Genomic DNA, 18,428 nt, shown 5'->3' on the forward strand with positions numbered 1-18,428 from the left:
GGAATAAGGAATAAGGAATAAGGAATAAGGAATAAGGAATAAGGAATAAGGAATAAGGAATAAGGAATAAGGAATAAGGAATAAGGAATAAGGAATAAGGAATAAGGAATAAGGAATAAGGAATAAGGAATAAGGAATAAGGAATAAGGAATAAGGAATAAGGCATAAGGAATAAGGAATAAGGAATAAGGAATAAGGAATAAGGAATAAGGAATAAGGCATAAGGAATAAGGAATAAGGAATAAGGAATAAGGAATAAGGAATAAGGAATAAGGAATAAGGAATAAGGAATAAGGAATAAGGAATAAGGAATAAGGAATAAGGAATAAGGAATAAGGAATAAGGAATAAGGAATAAGGAATAAGGAATAAGGAATAAGGAATAAGGAATAAGGAATAAGGAATAAGGAATAAGGAATAAGGAATAAGGAATAAGGAATAAGGAATAAGGAATAAGGAATAAGGAATAAGGAATAAGGAATAAGGAATAAGGAATAAGGAATAAGGAATAAGGAATAAGGAATAAGGAATAAGGAATAAGGAATAAGGAATAAGGAATAAGGAATAAGGAATAAGGAATAAGGAATAAGGAATAAGGAATAAGGAATAAGGAATAAGGAATAAGGAATAAGGAATAAGGAATAAGGAATAAGGAATAAGGAATAAGGCATAAGGAATAAGGAATAAGGAATAAGGAATAAGGAATAAGGAATAAGGAATAAGGAATAAGGAATAAGGAATAAGGAATAAGGAATAAGGAATAAGGAATAAGGAATAAGGAATAAGGAATAAGGAATAAGGAATAAGGAATAAGGAATAAGGAATAAGGAATAAGGAATAAGGAATAAGGAATAAGGAATAAGGAATAAGGAATAAGGAATAAGGAATAAGGAATAAGGAATAAGGAATAAGGAATAAGGAATAAGGAATAAGGAATAAGGAATAAGGAATAAGGAATAAGGAATAAGGAATAAGGAATAAGGAATAAGGAATAAGGAATAAGGAATAAGGAATAAGGAATAAGGAATAAGGAATAAGGAATAAGGAATAAGGAATAAGGAATAAGGAATAAGGAATAAGGAATAAGGAATAAGGAATAAGGAATAAGGAATAAGGAATAAGGAATAAGGAATAAGGAATAAGGAATAAGGAATAAGGAATAAGGAATAAGGAATAAGGAATAAGGAATAAGGAATAAGGAATAAGGAATAAGGAATAAGGAATAAGGAATAAGGAATAAGGAATAAGGAATAAGGAATAAGGAATAAGGAATAAGGAATAAGGAATAAGGAATAAGGAATAAAGAATAAGGAATAAGGAATAAGGAATAAGGAATAAGGAATAAGGAATAAGGAATAAAGAATAAGGAATAAGGAATAAGGAATAAGGAATAAGGAATACGAAGAGGAAAAATGATTTCCCATTGAACTAACGAACTAACGTAACTAACTGACTAACTCATTTCAAAGGGGAAACATTTGAAGAATAAAATATGGTTTTTTTTCGCATCTGCATAAAATGCAGAATATTTCACAATTCATCTAAGAAACATGTTTTATTGGCCACCTAACTTTTGTATTTATCCCCTAATGTTTACTTTACTAGTTTCACTGTCTTCGCATACCAGCTAACACCCTCGCATGCACTACAAGGCGCTCATTAGTATGTACCCAGGGTTTACATATCTCACATAACAAATTATGTGTACACACCGCTTATGTCCAATAGCTTCACGGTGGCTAATCGTCGGGTAGCAGTCGCAAAATGAAAACCAAAACGCCCAGTGCTTGAATTACAGAGAAAAAACCCGACAACTTGTAACAAAACAATGCAACCAACCAAACATAGTGAAATACACATACACAAACACACACTTATATACGTAAATTAGGTTAAACAAATGAATGGCCGCCGCCGCGCAAAGTTTGGCAAGCTGCAATCGCGACCGACGACTTTGAGCAGAGGCTCGGGTTGCAGCATTCCGGCCGCCAAGTCAACAAACCAGAAAGATTTTGCAATCTGATAAAAAGGGCCCCCGCCTGTGTTCGCATGGACCCATAAGTACCGACCGAGGTTTTTCTCTTTTTTTTCTACGCGCAATTAGCTTGGCGGATTTCATTTATGTGTTTGCTTGCTTGCGATGCCAACTGCTTGGTGTTCTCCCCCACGAGATGTGCCCCATAACGATATGCATTCGGTCTAACTTATTCTGGACCGAACACGATCTCAGTGCATACAAATGAGACGGGTGTGTGGGTGTGGATACGTGGGAAAGCAATTCCCACGGTTATTATAATGGCTACTTCGGAGCGAGAGACGTCGAGTGGCGTCAAGATTAGGTGCATATTTTGTTCTAATTTTGACGCGGAGCGATTGGGAAGGAGAAACTTGCTCAACTAATTAACTGTTGAGAGTTCCTATCGTTTCAATTGAATATGATTACACTATTGCAACAAAAAAACTGAATGCAGTACTTACATCGGGCATAGCGACACTGCAGGTACAGAATATCGTCCACGACGCCGCTATGTATAGGCCAAGGCGCATCATCTTGGCAGAATGGATCTGAAATAAAGTGAAGGAGAATCGATTGATTAGATGATGACTTACAAATGATAAAAAAATAAACTATTGATTGGTGCTTATTGAGTTAATTAACACTAGATTTACGGATGTTGATTATATACCTACTTTGACTGAAGTGAGCCATTATGACTCACATAAGAAAATTGAAGTTTTTTTGCGAAGAAACTAGTTCCGAATCAATTCAAATGGAATGTTTCTTATCAAAAAAATCATGGAAAACATTTTTGTATATAAACTCTGTTTTTGAAACATATTTTCCGCAAACATTTCTATTACATTTAGCACAATGGTTTCTACATCTGTTTCTTTTGCATGTTTGTTGAACTTGACAATTCTTCCGTGCATCAGTAGCATGAATTTCCGGCATTGGAATTAAAGTGTTCTCGACTTCTTTTCTATATTTACTTCTTAGCTCTTCAGTCAATTGGAAAATAAAATCTTTTCGTGAAATATTCTGCTAAATCCAAAATGTTTTAAAAAACTTGTAGAGGCCATCCGGGTAAACTTGCTTAGTTTCTGGCCATTTGGTCAAGTATATCAACGTCATACTTGGTTCTGCTTCTGGAACAAGTTTTTTTTCCATTGTTATATTTTTATGTTTTGCACTTAATTACTAAAGTAAAATTTTTTTTATTAAGCTTGCTTCCATAAATGACCAGGGTACAATTCTCAGAGTGCAAACCAAAATAGTTTTCTCTGCAAGTAACTTTTTTGTAAGTGAAATGCTAGTAAAAAAATATCTGTGGTAATATTTCGTCCACAGCCTAAATATGGACCTGAAAGCTTAGTTACTACAAATTCGCTCAATATATGATCCTAGGGATTCATCCCTGCCCAAGCACGGTTTGTAATAAGCATGACAATTTCCCATACTTTTGAAAACAAGGCAAATTTGTCTGTCTTCAGTCTTTCACTGCGATCATTTTGTTTTATCAAAACGTATGAATCGATGTCTGTCTATAAATTTATCTCTAGACATTGTCTGGGCGAAAAAAATGAACCCCACATCGCAGACCATAATATGAACACTTCTGAATGAACGCTTCTCTTGCAAATAAAATTACTACAAAGGCCCATAATTGTAATTCTGTAACCGTTCATTCCTTATTCTTCGAAACTTAAAACTTGCCAAGGCCTGATAGAACCAATAGAACCAATATTTCATGTTATGTGATTAATTATTAAACCATTGCATGAGTCAAATTGGCTCACAACCGTTAAAATAGGTATACCACATTCGATATTGCGAATTGGAGGGATCTGCGGGGAAGAGTAGTTAACGTTTACACATATTTCAATATTTAACTAAAAACCAACGAATGTTTTTGAGAAGTAATATTAAAGTTTTATATATAATTTATGTACAAATTTTCAATGAGTCAAATTGGCTTGGCCCGTAAATCTAGAGTTAAAAAAGTGATATTGATGATAGTGATAATGTGAGTGTACGAAAAAATTGTTGAGTCTATTGATTCTGTTTAAGAAGCTGAATTAAAATATCAGATACAAATAGCTTATACCTGAACCTGTATAGGCCTTCCAGTGTGAGGTCCCAGTGTGTTCCATATCCATAGTTAATATCTGATTAAATTATATATTTCAGAATTTTGACAAGAGCTCCATATTCGAATTACAGGTGCTGATTATGCTAAATGTAAATACCGAACAATTAATCAAGAATTTTTGTACCCTCATTTTCCAGGAATCTCGGCGTCGATTCAATCAGCCTTTGTGTAGTCTATGGACATATTTATGGAATAACATTCCACACAGCTTCATCTACTATATTGTTTTCTTTCTGTTGGGAACCACATTCTGTTGAACTTTTCGTCCAATTTCATCCTCAAAAAAAGACTTCGAGGGGACGATGATCCAACACCTTTACACCTTTAAATTTATCTCGGACTAATAGTCAGTCACAAGCTTCGATTTTATGCTTAGAGTCACTGTCGTGCATGAAGACAAAGTTGGTAAATTTGGTGAGTCTGCGCTCCAGAGTAGCCTTTTGTTGATAATCCCTTCAATAAATTCCATGGTGGCCAGTACAGCAATGGACATGCCACCACATACGTACTTTACGTGCTTCGTGGAGTTCGCTTAATCTGTTTTGCTCACTTTTCGGCTACAGCGGTCGTGATACGCCTTACCGTTTCACCGAAGATGGATTCCATTTGCGGTGCCAACTTTCAGCTTCATACTTATAAATGGATCTTTCTCAACAACTTGTACCAAGTAAATTTTTTTCTTTGGCACGACAGAACCAATTCGGGGTCCCTCTTCCGTCTATTTTCAGTGCTTCCGGTTATATTGTGCTGAGAAATGATTTCGGATACCGTTGATTTTGAAGTATTGACGGACTTGACACTTTGTTAAGAACCATCACGTTACTAAGCTTTGCTACGAACATCCAATGTAAACCTCCAAAACCAGGTAAATTTACAAATACCAACTCATAACTGTGAGCTAGTGGGCTCAACATTTGTCTTTGCGTTACACCTTGCCCTCCAACTATAAAAATACACATGTTAAGTGCAGTAATTACGCCGAAAAAAACAAGAAACCAGAAAAAAGCAGAGCACGAAAAAATAAATTTAACGTTAATAATTGTCAATGCTGTTTACTCAGAAACAAAGTACAGGCAAACCTGTTTTTGTGCGGTCCCTTTTGGCGTGATTCCTCGTTTGTGCGATTTTATTATGACATCGGGTCTTGAATTACGCAAACTAATTGCACAAATAACAAAATCGCACCTAAACAGTCACACAAATAAGAAATCGCAGAAAAAGCAACCGCACAAAAACAGGTTTGCCTGTAATCCAGAAATATTAAAACTAAGTAAAATGTACCATTTGCGTCATAATGACAATTAGAATAATTAGAAAATCATTAAACACTTGTTAACTGAAACTAAGTCAAGATACTAATAGCTATTAATCTTTAACCATTCTAGTTCTGCTATAGCCATGACCGTGAAATGTCATTGGTAAACATCGCTAGTCAGACGATTACTACAACTCATAGTGAACTACATCTTTTAAATCCTATCAAATACAGAGCATGAACATGGCATAATGTTTTATCTTTGTTTTGTTATAACAGATTGACACGGCTTCCACCTGACAAACAGAATAAAGTTGAGGAAAAAATATTATCTGGAGTTTTCATTCAATTACATCCATTTCTTTTAATAAATACCAATGCAGGTCGGACTCGATTATCCGGAGTATTGATTTTTTTTTTTCACTCCGGATAATAGAATCCTCCGGATAATCGAGTCATTAAAAAACGAATTTTCTCTCGGTAAACGTAATATAATTATGATTTGCACTTATTTATTGAACGGTTTTATCTAGCTTGGACCCATTCGTATGTTTGTGACTTTGTAACTTTGTAACTTTGTAACTTTATAACTTTGTCTGTAGAGCTGTACCACAGTAATAGAAATTAAACCCCCTTCCTGTTGACCGTTTGATCTGAAATTTGGAACATCAGGTGTCATTATAAAATTGCGTATTCCATGCTCTTGAAAATCCAATATGGCGGATTATGTACATATTTTCTTAAAATCTCATCAATATGGGTTTTCCCAAAACCCCATCAATATGGGTATCGAATGAAAGGGCTTGACCAGTAGAACACAGTTATTTATGGAAAATGTAAATCAAAGATGGCGGCCGCTACAAAATGGCGGATTATGGAAAATGCAAATCAAAAATGGCCACCACCACAAAATTGTGCCATATATATATTTTTTTTTTTCAAAAACCTCATCAATATGGGCATCGAAAGAAAGTTCTCGATCAGTAGAACATAACAGATCATGCAAAATTCAATTCCAAGATGGCCGCATTCCCCAAACAACTAATTATTTTTTAATTGGTTTCATTTAGCTTGACTGGCGTAGTGGTAACATCCATGCCTCTCACGCTAAAGGTCACGAGTTCAATTCTCACTCCCGACATTCTTCCAAAAATAGAAGGTAAAGTGACGAACCAGCCGAATGAGTTGAAAGTCACTATAATAAAGATAAAAAAAATATGTTTGAATGTGTGTAGGGTTGTCCCACAATTATTTTCAAATTCTATACATAATCGAATCTAAAGAAAACAATTTTTTCATTAATATATGAATGTCAAACATTAATAGAAAAATAGCTTTTTTGTGATTCGATTATGTATTAGATTCGAAAATTAACGTTGAGAGTGAAATTGCTATTACATGTAATCGAGTCCGACCTGTATTATCCACAGTTTGTTGTTTCATCATATACCCCACGATTTTATTTTAGTCTTATCATTGCCCTAGATTAATCAAGGAACGGATGTGATAACTGCTAACTGCTACTTGTCTAACTATTATCTAGCCGTTTTACTTAAAAAGTTTTTTCACTTATTTTTTTTAGTTTTTAGTAGATTATCTGTATCATTTGTATACTTCTCTACATTAAAACCATTCGAAATTTTTGTTTTTAAATTTTATTTCTTTTTTTTAAATTTACAGCCCGATATCTATTTATTTAATTTATCAACAGGTTGACATTGAACCCTAATGATACTAACTACTTAACTAATTGTCTTAACCTAATAACGTTTGAGCTTGTCTAAGACGATTTTTTATTCTGTTCCTTGATATATGAAAATCGATGTTTTCAAAATGGCGATTGAATGTTCGAGCCATGCTAGCAACAGGCTCATGGTGAGAGTAATTAGTTCGTGCAGTTGGAAGGCGGAGAAATTCGTGGTTACGCAGATTTCTCCTTCTGACGTTGAAATTAATGCAACTTAACAATCCAGAACAGTCGATGTTGGCTTGGATGAGATCGTAAACGAAAACAACTCTAGCTGTGTTACGTCGCACGCATAACTGATCCAAATCCAGGAGCTTACAACGATCTTCATATCTTGGAAGGTTTTGAGGGTCATTCCAATGGAGACGACGCAGTGCATAACGGACAAATTTAGGCTGCACAGACTCCACTCTTTGTATGTTATTGTGGTAATATGGAGCCCAGACGACCGAAGCGTACTCCAAAATCGAGCGAACCAGAGAGCAATATAAAACCTTAAGGCATTGTATGTCCGTAAAGTGTTTAGAAGTGCGGAAAATGAATCCAAGAGCCTTGGAAGCCTTTGAGACTGCGTATGCGATATGTTCGCTGAACGTGATCTTCGAATCTAAAATAATTCCCAGGTCTTTTATACATGTGACTCTGTTGAGTATCGATCCGAAAAGCTCATAATCGTACTGTATCGTTGTGTGTTTGCGAGAAAAAGAGATGACAGAGCATTTTGATGAGTTCAGCGACATACAATTTGCTTCACACCAGCTGGCAAAGATTTCTAACTGTCGCTGTAGAAAAGTCGCATCATCACGGTTATTTACACGCACGAAGAGTTTGAAGTCATCAGCATATGAAAGCTTCATACATTTGAGAACAGAATTGACATCGTTCAAATATAGTACGAAAATCAATGGTCCTAGATGACTTCCTTGTGGAACGCCTGATGTTACGTCGAAAGGGGAGGATATGAAGTCACCTATTTTGACGCTCATTGTTCGACCAGTCAAATATGATTCCAACCAATGCAGTAGTGGTCCATTGAACCCGATGCGATGCAGCTTAGCAATTATAATTTGGTGATTGATCTTGTCAAAAGCAGCTGAGAAGTCCGTGTATATAGCGTCGACTTGGGATCTGGATTCTAGCGTTTTTGAAATGAATGATGTGTAAAGCAACAAATTCGTGGACGTGGAACGTTTAGGTACGAATCCATGTTGCTCCTCCGCTATGTAATTTTTACATGCATGGTGCATGAAATCGAGTAAAATTGCCTCAAACAGCTTGGACATAGCACATAAGCAAGCAATTCCACGATAATTTTTCACATTTCTCTTGCAGCCTTTTTTATATACAGGGAATACAAATGATTGTTTCCAAGCTTTGGGAAAAATTCCGGATTGAATAGAGGTGTTGAATAAAGTTGATAATGGCAGAGAAAGACTAGCAGAGCAGCGTTTCAAGATTATGGATGGAATTCCATCAGGCCCACAGTTTGATGATGCTTTCAGTTTTGAGCAAACGTTGAGAACAGTCATTGCATCAATGATTGGATGAGGACCAATTTCAGGTAAAACTGGCGTGTTTTCGACTGCCCTTTGGATGAGAATGTCGCTGATTGAATTATCAACAAAAACACGGCTAAATTGCCGACGGAATAAATCACTAATGCTAGGAATCGTAGAGGCTTCTTCCTGTTCATAAGTCATAACAGATGGCAACCCTGACTCGTTTCTCTGTAGATTTATGTGTTTCCAGAAGCATTTTGGATTAAGCTTCAGTTTACGTTGTACTCGACTTTGGTGTTCGCCGAAGAGCCTCTTATTCAAGATTCTATAGTTTTTACTTGCGGTAACATAGCGAGATTTCCACAAATCATTGCGGTATCTCGAGAATCTTCTTAATACAGCTTTCTTAATAGTCTTCAGGCGTCGTAGGCTGGAATTGGACCATGGTGGGTGGACAGGAACTTTCTTTCGTTTCTTCGGAACAAATTGGTCTATAGCATATAAAAGTACATGAGAAAGATTCGCAGCAGTTGCATCAACATCCTGTTGAATCAACAGTTCATCCCAGTTCAAAGCGTTGAGGAAATGGTTCATCGATGTGAAGTCGGCGTACTGATAACTATAATAAAATGATTCTGCAGTATTCGTGAAATTGGTTGTATTGGACTTGATGAACGACACGAGAAGTGGAGGATGATGCCGACACGTTTTTACAAGTGCGGCGGGAGCTCTAGCAACAATTATTTTGGATAACAATTCATTACTTACGAAGCACAGATCAAGAAATCGGTTATTATCGTTGGAAATATCATTAATTTGACATAACCCTGCAGTAGAATACTCATCAAGCAATTTCGTAGCTGTCACGCTAATTGTGGAACGAGATAAATCAGGAAATAAATCAGCTTGTGTTCCTTTAGACCAAGCAATACCTGGCAGATTAAAATCTCCAAGTATGATAATGTTATCAGTCAGTTTCATGCGGGATGTAATCCAGGTGAGTGAAGTTATATGACGGTTGATAATTTCAGGATCGTTGATCAGATTCGGTGGGAAGTAAACGACACAGATGAAAGTAGTTTGATTTGCGGATGATACTTCAACTCTTATTCTTCTTATTCTGCTCTAAATTTGAATAATTTGGAGGTTGTAATTCACGAGATTTTAAATCCGAACGAATGGCAAGAAGCACACCACCACCTGTGCGTTTGTTGCTATTCGTTAACGACCTGTCACGTCGGTATACATCATAGGTTGGTCCAAAAATTTGCTGCGATATAGTGTTTTCGTTGAGCCAGGTTTCAGTGAAAGCATAAGCATCATAAGATGTGTCTGAGCATGCAAGATGATACTCGATGATTCGTGTGTTCATCCCACCAACATTTTGGTAATACAATAGTAGTGGCTTATTTACACGAACGAGGTTCACACTCGTCTCGGCGAAGCTCTTTGATAGAGGCTGCTTATTTGTAATGACTCTTGTATGACAGGAGGTTGCATTTGAATTGGAGTGTTGTTCGGATATCTTTGAGATTCGTAGGGTTGTTGTTGCAATTGGGGAGCTCGCTTTCTTACCTAACTTTCTTCGGAATATTTTGATGATATACTATATTCTATTAGTCAAATTATTTCATTTGATACCAATATTGAGGGGATTGCACAAAATACATAGTCGACCATTTTGTGGCGGCGACCTTTTCGAATTAAGGTTGTTCATAGTGTAGTGTATTCTCCAAATCAAGCCATTCAGCCATTTTTTAGCGGCGGCCATTTTTTAGAATTTTTCAAGATCATGGAATACGCAGTTTTCTAATGACAGTATAATTAAATGGATGTTCCAAAGTTCTGATCAATCAGTCAACAGAAACGAGGTCAATTTTCTATTAATGTGGGACTACTTTACAAACACTCAAACATACATAAAAAAGGGCAAGCTGAATGAAACCATTAAAAAGTAATTATTTAATTGAAAAATGCGGTCATCTTGGATTTGGATTTTTCATGATCTACTGTGTTCTACCAGTCAAGCTTTTTCATTTGATACCCATATCGATGGGGTTGTGAAAATAAAAATATATGGCGCCATCTTGTGGTAGCGGCCATTTTGGATTTGCATTTTTCATAAAAAACTGTGTACCACTAGTCAAGCCTTTTCATTTGATACCCATATGAGCTATTCAATATGGAATTATTATACAAATTATTCAAATTTCCCGAAAATCAAAAATCAAAAAAATTCTCCGGATAATCGAGTCCGACCTGTATTATCAACAAAAAAATTCAAAACGATCGGCTGATTTACATGTCAATAATTGACAACATTGCTATTTCGGCTAATTACCTGGAAAATACTTGTTGGAATACTATTTAACAAATGCTGCTGAACGAATTTCCCGATATTTTCCATGTTTCCGAAATTGCGACCTTGAGCTCTTCATCATGGTGCACCGTTTTCCCTCAGTGTACATTCTGCGTACAAGGATCCGCCTAAGATTTTCAACAGGATTCAAATCTGGAGAGCGAGCCGGCCAGGCAAAAAAATGAAGTTTTGAGTCCTTAATCCATTGCTTAGTTTCCTTTCTGGTATGAATAGTAGCTGGAATGTGATTTTTTTGTGACGATATCCTCGTAAAAACGGTAGGAGATAGGGTTCTAGAACATGTATGTAATCCTTGAATGATCTGAAAGCTACCTTGAGCTTTCCGGTTGCACAGAATGCCGCCCAAACTATGCAAGAGCCTCCACCAAACATACTGTTCCTCCTTCGGTAAATCACGCCAGTACCCGTTGAAACCATCAGGATCATCCAAATTGAACTTTTTTTTTCGTCAGTGAAGATAAGCTATACATTGAAGAACTTTTTTTTATGTATTGTAAAAATGTATTTTTTGGAAACATTGTTTGTCACAACATACCATGTCCCACTGTCGGTTCATGCGAGCTTTGTCAAATCTCAGACGTCTTCCGATGTGAGATGGTGTAACATTAGAAGCCTTAACTTTTTAAGCTTTCTATATGTGAGAATTTTTTACCAAAACTTGACGAATTGTCACCTGAGTAACATTAAAATTGAAATATTGCTTTATTTGCATAAGCGATTTTGAGCTATTCGAAGCTGTTCTAGCTATTTTCCGCATATCCCGGTCAAGAGCTTCGATTTACGTGGAGCTCTCTCCTTCTTACTCCTTTGAGGATTCACCAAAGAATTGAGCACTACTTGATGGGATCGTCCAATCCTACGAGCAGTTTCTCTGATACCAACATGGTGAAATGCATCAATTTGTCTTTCTTCTCTCTTCTCGAGCACTTTTCCCTTCGACATTATCCAGATTTATTGATCAAAACAACTAAAACAACAAAAGATGAAACTGGTCTTATAGAAACTTGACAATTAAAAAATATAAAAACATTCTTTACACTCCGCGCTTGCACACACTCATATGAGAATCATGCAGTGTATGATAGTCACCAATACCTACACACTAGAATATAAATTGAAGCATTGTTTGTTCACAATGACACAAATCAGCAAGACAATCAACTGGTCTTATAGAAGTTGGACAGAGTGTGCGATGCGATGAAACAAAACTTCATCCTAACCTTCTTCAAGTAATCGATGAACTTCTGTGTGAAGGCACACGCCGAGAAAAACACAAAACCAAAAAAACGCAGAACATGGAAAAATATATTTTACGTTAATAATTGTCAATGCTGTTTAGTCAAAAACAAAGTAATCCAGAAATATTAAAACTAAGAAAAATGTACCAAATGCGTAATAATGACAATTAGAACAATTAGAAAATCATTTAACACTTGTTGACTGAAACTAAGTCAAGATACTAATAGCTATTAATTTTCAACCATTCTAGTTCTGCTATAGGTACCATCATGCACCTGCAATGTCATTGGTAAACATCGCTAGTCAGACGCTTACTACAGCTCATAGTGAACTACATCTTTTTAATCCTATCAAATACAGAGCATGAACATGGCATAATGTTTTATCATTGTTTTGTTATAACGGATTGACACGGCTTCCACCTGATAAACTGATTAAAGTTGAAGTAAAAATATTTTTTGGAGTTTTTCATTCAATTATATCCTTTTCTTTTAATAAATACCAATAACGTCTAGAAAAAAAACTAAATCAGTATTACAGAGACACGTACGATTTGCGCGCGAGTACAGGAAGGTTAAATGACATCGCATTGGCATTCTGATTCATTATAATTGTACCGGTTTGTCGAACCAAGATGATTCGATGTAAATATACAGAAACTGATCTTGAATCGCTTTGAGGGCAAAAACTAAAGAAGATACGTTGACTTTGGAGAATTCTTGGGCTATATGCAATTCTCGTTCTGCAAAAATCCTAGCACATGCCCGGTTTACATAAAGGTAAATCTCCCACCATAGCACGTTTCAGTTTCTGGACTTTGTGTCGTAATTCAACACAGCTGAGAATGGGACAACTAATTTTTTTTTTGCTTTATAAAAAAAATCATTAAAAATGAAGACCTATTTTCTGGGACTTACTACTCAACTGCAACTACCTCATGAGAGCCTGTTATTCCACAAACCTGTGTGCATGACTTGGGTAGGTTGATTATTGCACTGAACTGTTCGTTTCATTTATAACATTAATCTTTTTTCCCACTTTAACATTCCGCGGGTTACGTACATTCAATTTCCATTTTTGTAGCGTTACCAAATGTTTAGTTAAGTTTTGACAGCTGCTCACCAGTCACCAGCGAACCAAGTCTACTGGTGATCATAGTCTAATTCTTTTATCGAGATTATATTGATGTTGAAACTAACGTTATCTCCGGAAGCTTCTTGTTGAAAAGTTAATTGAAGACCCAACGAGCGGTGTCAAACCCATATTTCGCGAGAAGAGTCCTGGTTATATGAGTACTAAACGTAACCATGTCTTCATTTGAGTGAATGCAAGTTGAAATGGGTAATAATACTTAATGATTTTTTTTTATTTTGATAAAATTATGAAATTTCAAGGATTTCAAGTTTTTTTTATCAAATATAGTAAGGTAAATGATTTTGGTTTGTTCAGTCGAAAATATTATCATGGTTTGTCCACTTTTTTGAATGCTCTAATTCAGCACACCTTTGTCAAACCAGGAATTCTAATGTTTCAAAACATATGAATAAAATTGTCTTTTTCATAATTTATAGTAGTTTTATAGTATTTTTCTACGGAATCACATGTTTTAAGGGATTATAAAATAAACTATCTATTGGTGTCAATGCGCCCCTCATTCAAGCTAGTTTTTAATCGATCACCAGATGATCGCACGTATTCAGACACTTACAAATATTGTAAACATCTTTCTTGCACATCATTTGTATCAGATTTACATAGCTAAACCATTAAATTAACGCATTTTGATGAACTCAATTCTGATCATGAGTTGTCCAATTCAATAATGTTGTTTTGTCCACATGATTTCTATGGCAACCGCTTGACGCGCCACAGTTTATTTATTGTGTCCTTCGCGCGCTTAGCAGAAATTAGGTTTCTCTATGTTGAGTGTCTTGAGGTGAACACTTTCAAAATGCCCAAGAAAATGCAATATTGTGAAGAAAGCCTAAATTATGAATGAATCAATATAAAGACAGTAAACTCAAGCAATGATAAATGCAACATCTACTTGAGAATTCGAATGTTTTCATTCAAAAATGGTGATTTCTAAAGCCGGACAAACCACGATCATTTTTTGGACAAACCATGATCAGAGGTGGTCAAACCGTGGTCATAATTCTTCTTTGGGGAAAATCGTTAAAAATTATAAAAATTTGCATAATTTCAACGCCGTAAGGTAGTATTAGTAACTCGAGACTTGGGGCTTTTCAACAAACCCAAACTCGAATCGGTTATATGTTATTTTCATGAAGAAAAATCGATTTGCATTTACCAGTTGCGTAAAAACACCACAAGTCGGACAACCCAAGATCATCTACCCTACAAGCAAACAGGAAATCGAGACATAATCCTACAGAAAAGTAACAAATTTCATGTTCTAACACATATATTGCTCATCAATTTACAATTGCATCTCAGTATTTCGTAATTTATTGCTAATTTTTGATTAAAACATTGAGACGTATATTCGATCAGATTATCTATCAAATTTGACGGAATCGATGCCGAAACCTTCCGGGTCTGTCCAAGCAAATAAATTATAAATACCAATACCACCGAAACAATCTGCAAATTTCGATCGAGTTGAGAATCGAGAATTGAGGTGGCCGGTCAGATATCAAGATGCAATTATCTTCAAACCTCTGTTCATTCACTTTGTCGGGATGCTTGAGGTTATTTACATATTAAAAAATCATTTCGGTATGTTACATTCAGCAGAATGTAACAAACCATCTTCAGTGGTGTTATTGTACATGAAACTTCAACCTGTAGTAATAGTAATAAAGCAAATAACAAATATGTTGTTGTATTTGTTGCAACAACTGCGGTTTATTTCCTTTATTGTCCATATCAAATGGCAGCTGCTATGGAGCTAATACACCAAATGAGTCATTGGCCTGGAGTGCAAAGAGTTGACTATCATTTACCACTTTGATTCTCAACATCTACAATCAATAATAACGATCGTTTGCAAAAAAAAACCCTCCATGCTATTACACCATTACCTTGTAGCGTGCCAATTGCCAGGACCATTCATTTGCAAGTGCTAATAACCCAATATGCAAACCATGCTCTTTCACCGCCAATAAATTAAGGTGTCACATGAGAAATATTTTTTTTCCTCTGCGAATGTTGTAACATTCCCTCTGATCTTCCCAACCCATCCCAATAGTGCAAAGGCCAACGGCCCTACCAGACGCTCGTCTGTCCAATGACTAGAATGCAGATGTACTTCTTGTTCATTTCGGTAGGGTGGACATGTGGCTTACTGGTGAGGTATCTTATTGCCCACTTAACACTCCACCCCAAGACCGGCCCTACATGCAGAGCGTGAAAACGAAGTAACTCGGATCGCAACCGGCGAACGCTTTGAACGTTTTAATTCTACATCCATTCTCGGTTGGTGCGGTTCATTTGGAGTCGCATCGTTGCTGCATTCATCAGTGTGTAATACAATTGCATACGAAATGAAGCAATAATCCATTAATAACGATCATCCGATCATATGCACACACACACGGGTAGTGCAATTCGAGTGAATCTTGTGGGGCCAGTAACATTGTGACTCCTTCACAAGTTTGTCTTCTTGCATGCACGGGTAGATTCAGTTTTGAATATTTGGTTGACCTTTCTCAGGAAATAGTCTTGGCGGAAAAAAATGCTCCAAAGTCGCACTTTATGGCATCACTTAGGAATGTTAGCATTTTATTAATTTGCTACACTGCGTTGGGAAAATCACACCAATTTGATTCTATCCCATTCTGACCACATCAAAACGCTTTTCAGCGCCGCGCTGAAGCCTTGGCGCGAATGATTAAACGGCATGCCTGTCCAAGGTTCTTCCTCAATGTGGCTCTCACCACCACCGAAAACGGTACATGTGCACATTTGGCATTGACGAATAACTGTTGTGTATACTACACACATTGGAAAGCCGCAGCAGCAAGGAAACTGCGCGCGCGCAGATTTTCATTTAGCGTGAGGAACTGCGAAGGGTGTGTTCAATAACGGTCGATTTGCGCTATGGCAATACAATCGAGCGGTGAGCGATTTCGCATCCAATTCCCTCTAAACATACTCACACAAGTACATCGGTAGCGAAGGTGTGTGATGTACCCGGCATGTTGTAACACATCAACAACACAGTGTCTGCAGCAACAGAAACAATAACAACCACCGCCGCAAAACAGAAACTAAGGCAAACGCGGCAACGCCTTCGAAATTGACGGTACAGTTACTTTTAAGAAAGGGAAAGTCCGTTGCCGGCCAAGTGAGCGCAGTACCCTAGGGTGGTACTCTGCCCTTACCAAATCATGAACACAATTCGAAGGAGTATGTTTACTCCATGAAGCCTCAGTTATACTCAGTTGATTAGAATTATTTAAGTTACCTTTTCTTTCAATGTCAATACATTTAAGCATTTTTTGTATTCTTGTTGCATAGTGACTGTTTTTGATCATAGAATTACGATTAACTTCTTGAATGGTGCTAACGTTCCCAGAGGAACATTTGCCGTCTCAACGTTGCGTCTTTCATTAATACTTAGTTGAGATTTCTTATGCCAAACAATACGCCTTGGATGTATTCTGAGTGGTATGTTCTAGAATAGGTGTAACCACAGAGAAAGTTGGAAGAAAATTTCTTTGACAAAAAAATGGGATTCGGCAGAAAAATGGAGGATTTCGAACGCTTGTAGATTCGATGTTTGCATCTATCGATTCGAAATATTTCTGCGCACTTATGACAATGAAAAAATTCTAGGGGTTGTATCCGAGACACGACCGCTTAATGCGTAGGACTACGCAATTAAGCCCTGAAAAGGTGTAATGGCTTGCGTGGTTTTGAAGAATCATTTCGAGAAGTAAAGATTCTTTCTTGCCTTTGCGAGAACAATACACTAATTGGCGATATGGAACGAAGGAAGGTTTTGTATTATAGAGACTTTAAACTTTTCCAGTTCATTCGTCTCTAGCCTTGAGAAAGGCCCTTGGAAAACTTTACTCTACTCCAGCACTACACCTCCACCCTCATTGCCTTGAGAAAGGCACTCGATCCCTCGCCGTCCAGCTCGTCCAGCAACGATGTTGTCCAGTCGGTGTCCACGCAACGAATGCCGATATATTGATTCTTTGTTTGTGAGAGGCTTTAAACTTTGCAGTTCATTCGCCTCTAAGTTGGCGATATGTCGCATTTTGTTTCTTTATATCAATGCACGCATTGCACTATTTAACTATTTAACGAGAGGCATTTTCCGTACATCGCCATTCAACAAACAACAAACACGCGTCTAACAGATGGACACAGTTGCAGCGATAAATTTCAAGTGAAATTTTCGCTAGCGTTCACAGCTTGAGGCGAAACATAAAACACAAAACGAGTAGAAGCGATCTTTGCTGTTTCGGGCACAGAAAGATTCTAAGAATTTTCTCTTCGCTCTCCCTCCTTCATTATTTCTATTCTTTTTCTTCTTCTTTCCATTTATTTACGGAGACTTTGAATCCAACGATTCATTCGTCTCCGACTGTTTCTATTCTAGCGGCAGCATAAGTTGCTCGTTATTGACAGCTCTGTTCGGGAAAGCACACAAATGGACGAATGTATGGGGAAATGGGAATGCTCCCAATTTTCATCAATTTAAACATATACAGACTATGGGATTGTAATGTCTAGCATATCAAACAAATCTTAGAAAGTTTCCGATTCGATTGGTAATCAAATCTTTAAAATCCGTTCGCAGCAAAAATAGTTGTTAACGTTAACTTTATTTCATAAAAACGTGACCTGTTTTCTGATTTGGCACCCTTAATGTAAGACGTAGTCCTACGTCAAAAAAATCTTCTTTTAACAAACCGATGAGGAACTGATAAATATGAAACATTGTCTAATAAAATACTTCTTATAGGTTTATTGGCAATAGCAATCTGTGCTCCCCAAACAGTGCAATATAAACGAGCAATTAACGTAGCGAAGAGGCGGAGACAAATGAATCGAAAGACCTAAAATTTACTTTATCGAAAAAATAAGAAGACGAAGAAAAAGAAGGAGGAAAAGAAGAAGAAGAAGAAGAAACAAGGGAAACATTTGCAACTTAAGCTCCGTCGCTTACATGCTACGCTACG

The 18,428-nt window shown here is 36.7% G+C and overlaps 1 protein-coding gene across 3 annotated transcripts in view; it reads right to left on the bottom strand.

The window, feature by feature from the left end:
* Positions 1-18,428, bottom strand: part of LOC129764825 (A disintegrin and metalloproteinase with thrombospondin motifs like) — a 336,932-nt gene that overhangs the window by 254,241 nt on the left and 64,263 nt on the right. For all 3 annotated transcript variants that reach the window (XM_055764327.1, XM_055764325.1, XM_055764328.1), the window contains one exon: positions 2,478-2,564. In XM_055764327.1, the coding sequence (XP_055620302.1) occupies positions 2,478-2,549 (72 nt within the window). In that variant the 5' untranslated portion in view covers positions 2,550-2,564. The remainder of the gene's footprint in view (positions 1-2,477; positions 2,565-18,428) is intronic.

The sequence above is a fragment of the Toxorhynchites rutilus genome, chromosome 2 (genome assembly GCF_029784135.1).
Source record: "Toxorhynchites rutilus septentrionalis strain SRP chromosome 2, ASM2978413v1, whole genome shotgun sequence".
Lineage (NCBI taxonomy): Eukaryota > Metazoa > Arthropoda > Insecta > Diptera > Culicidae > Toxorhynchites > Toxorhynchites rutilus.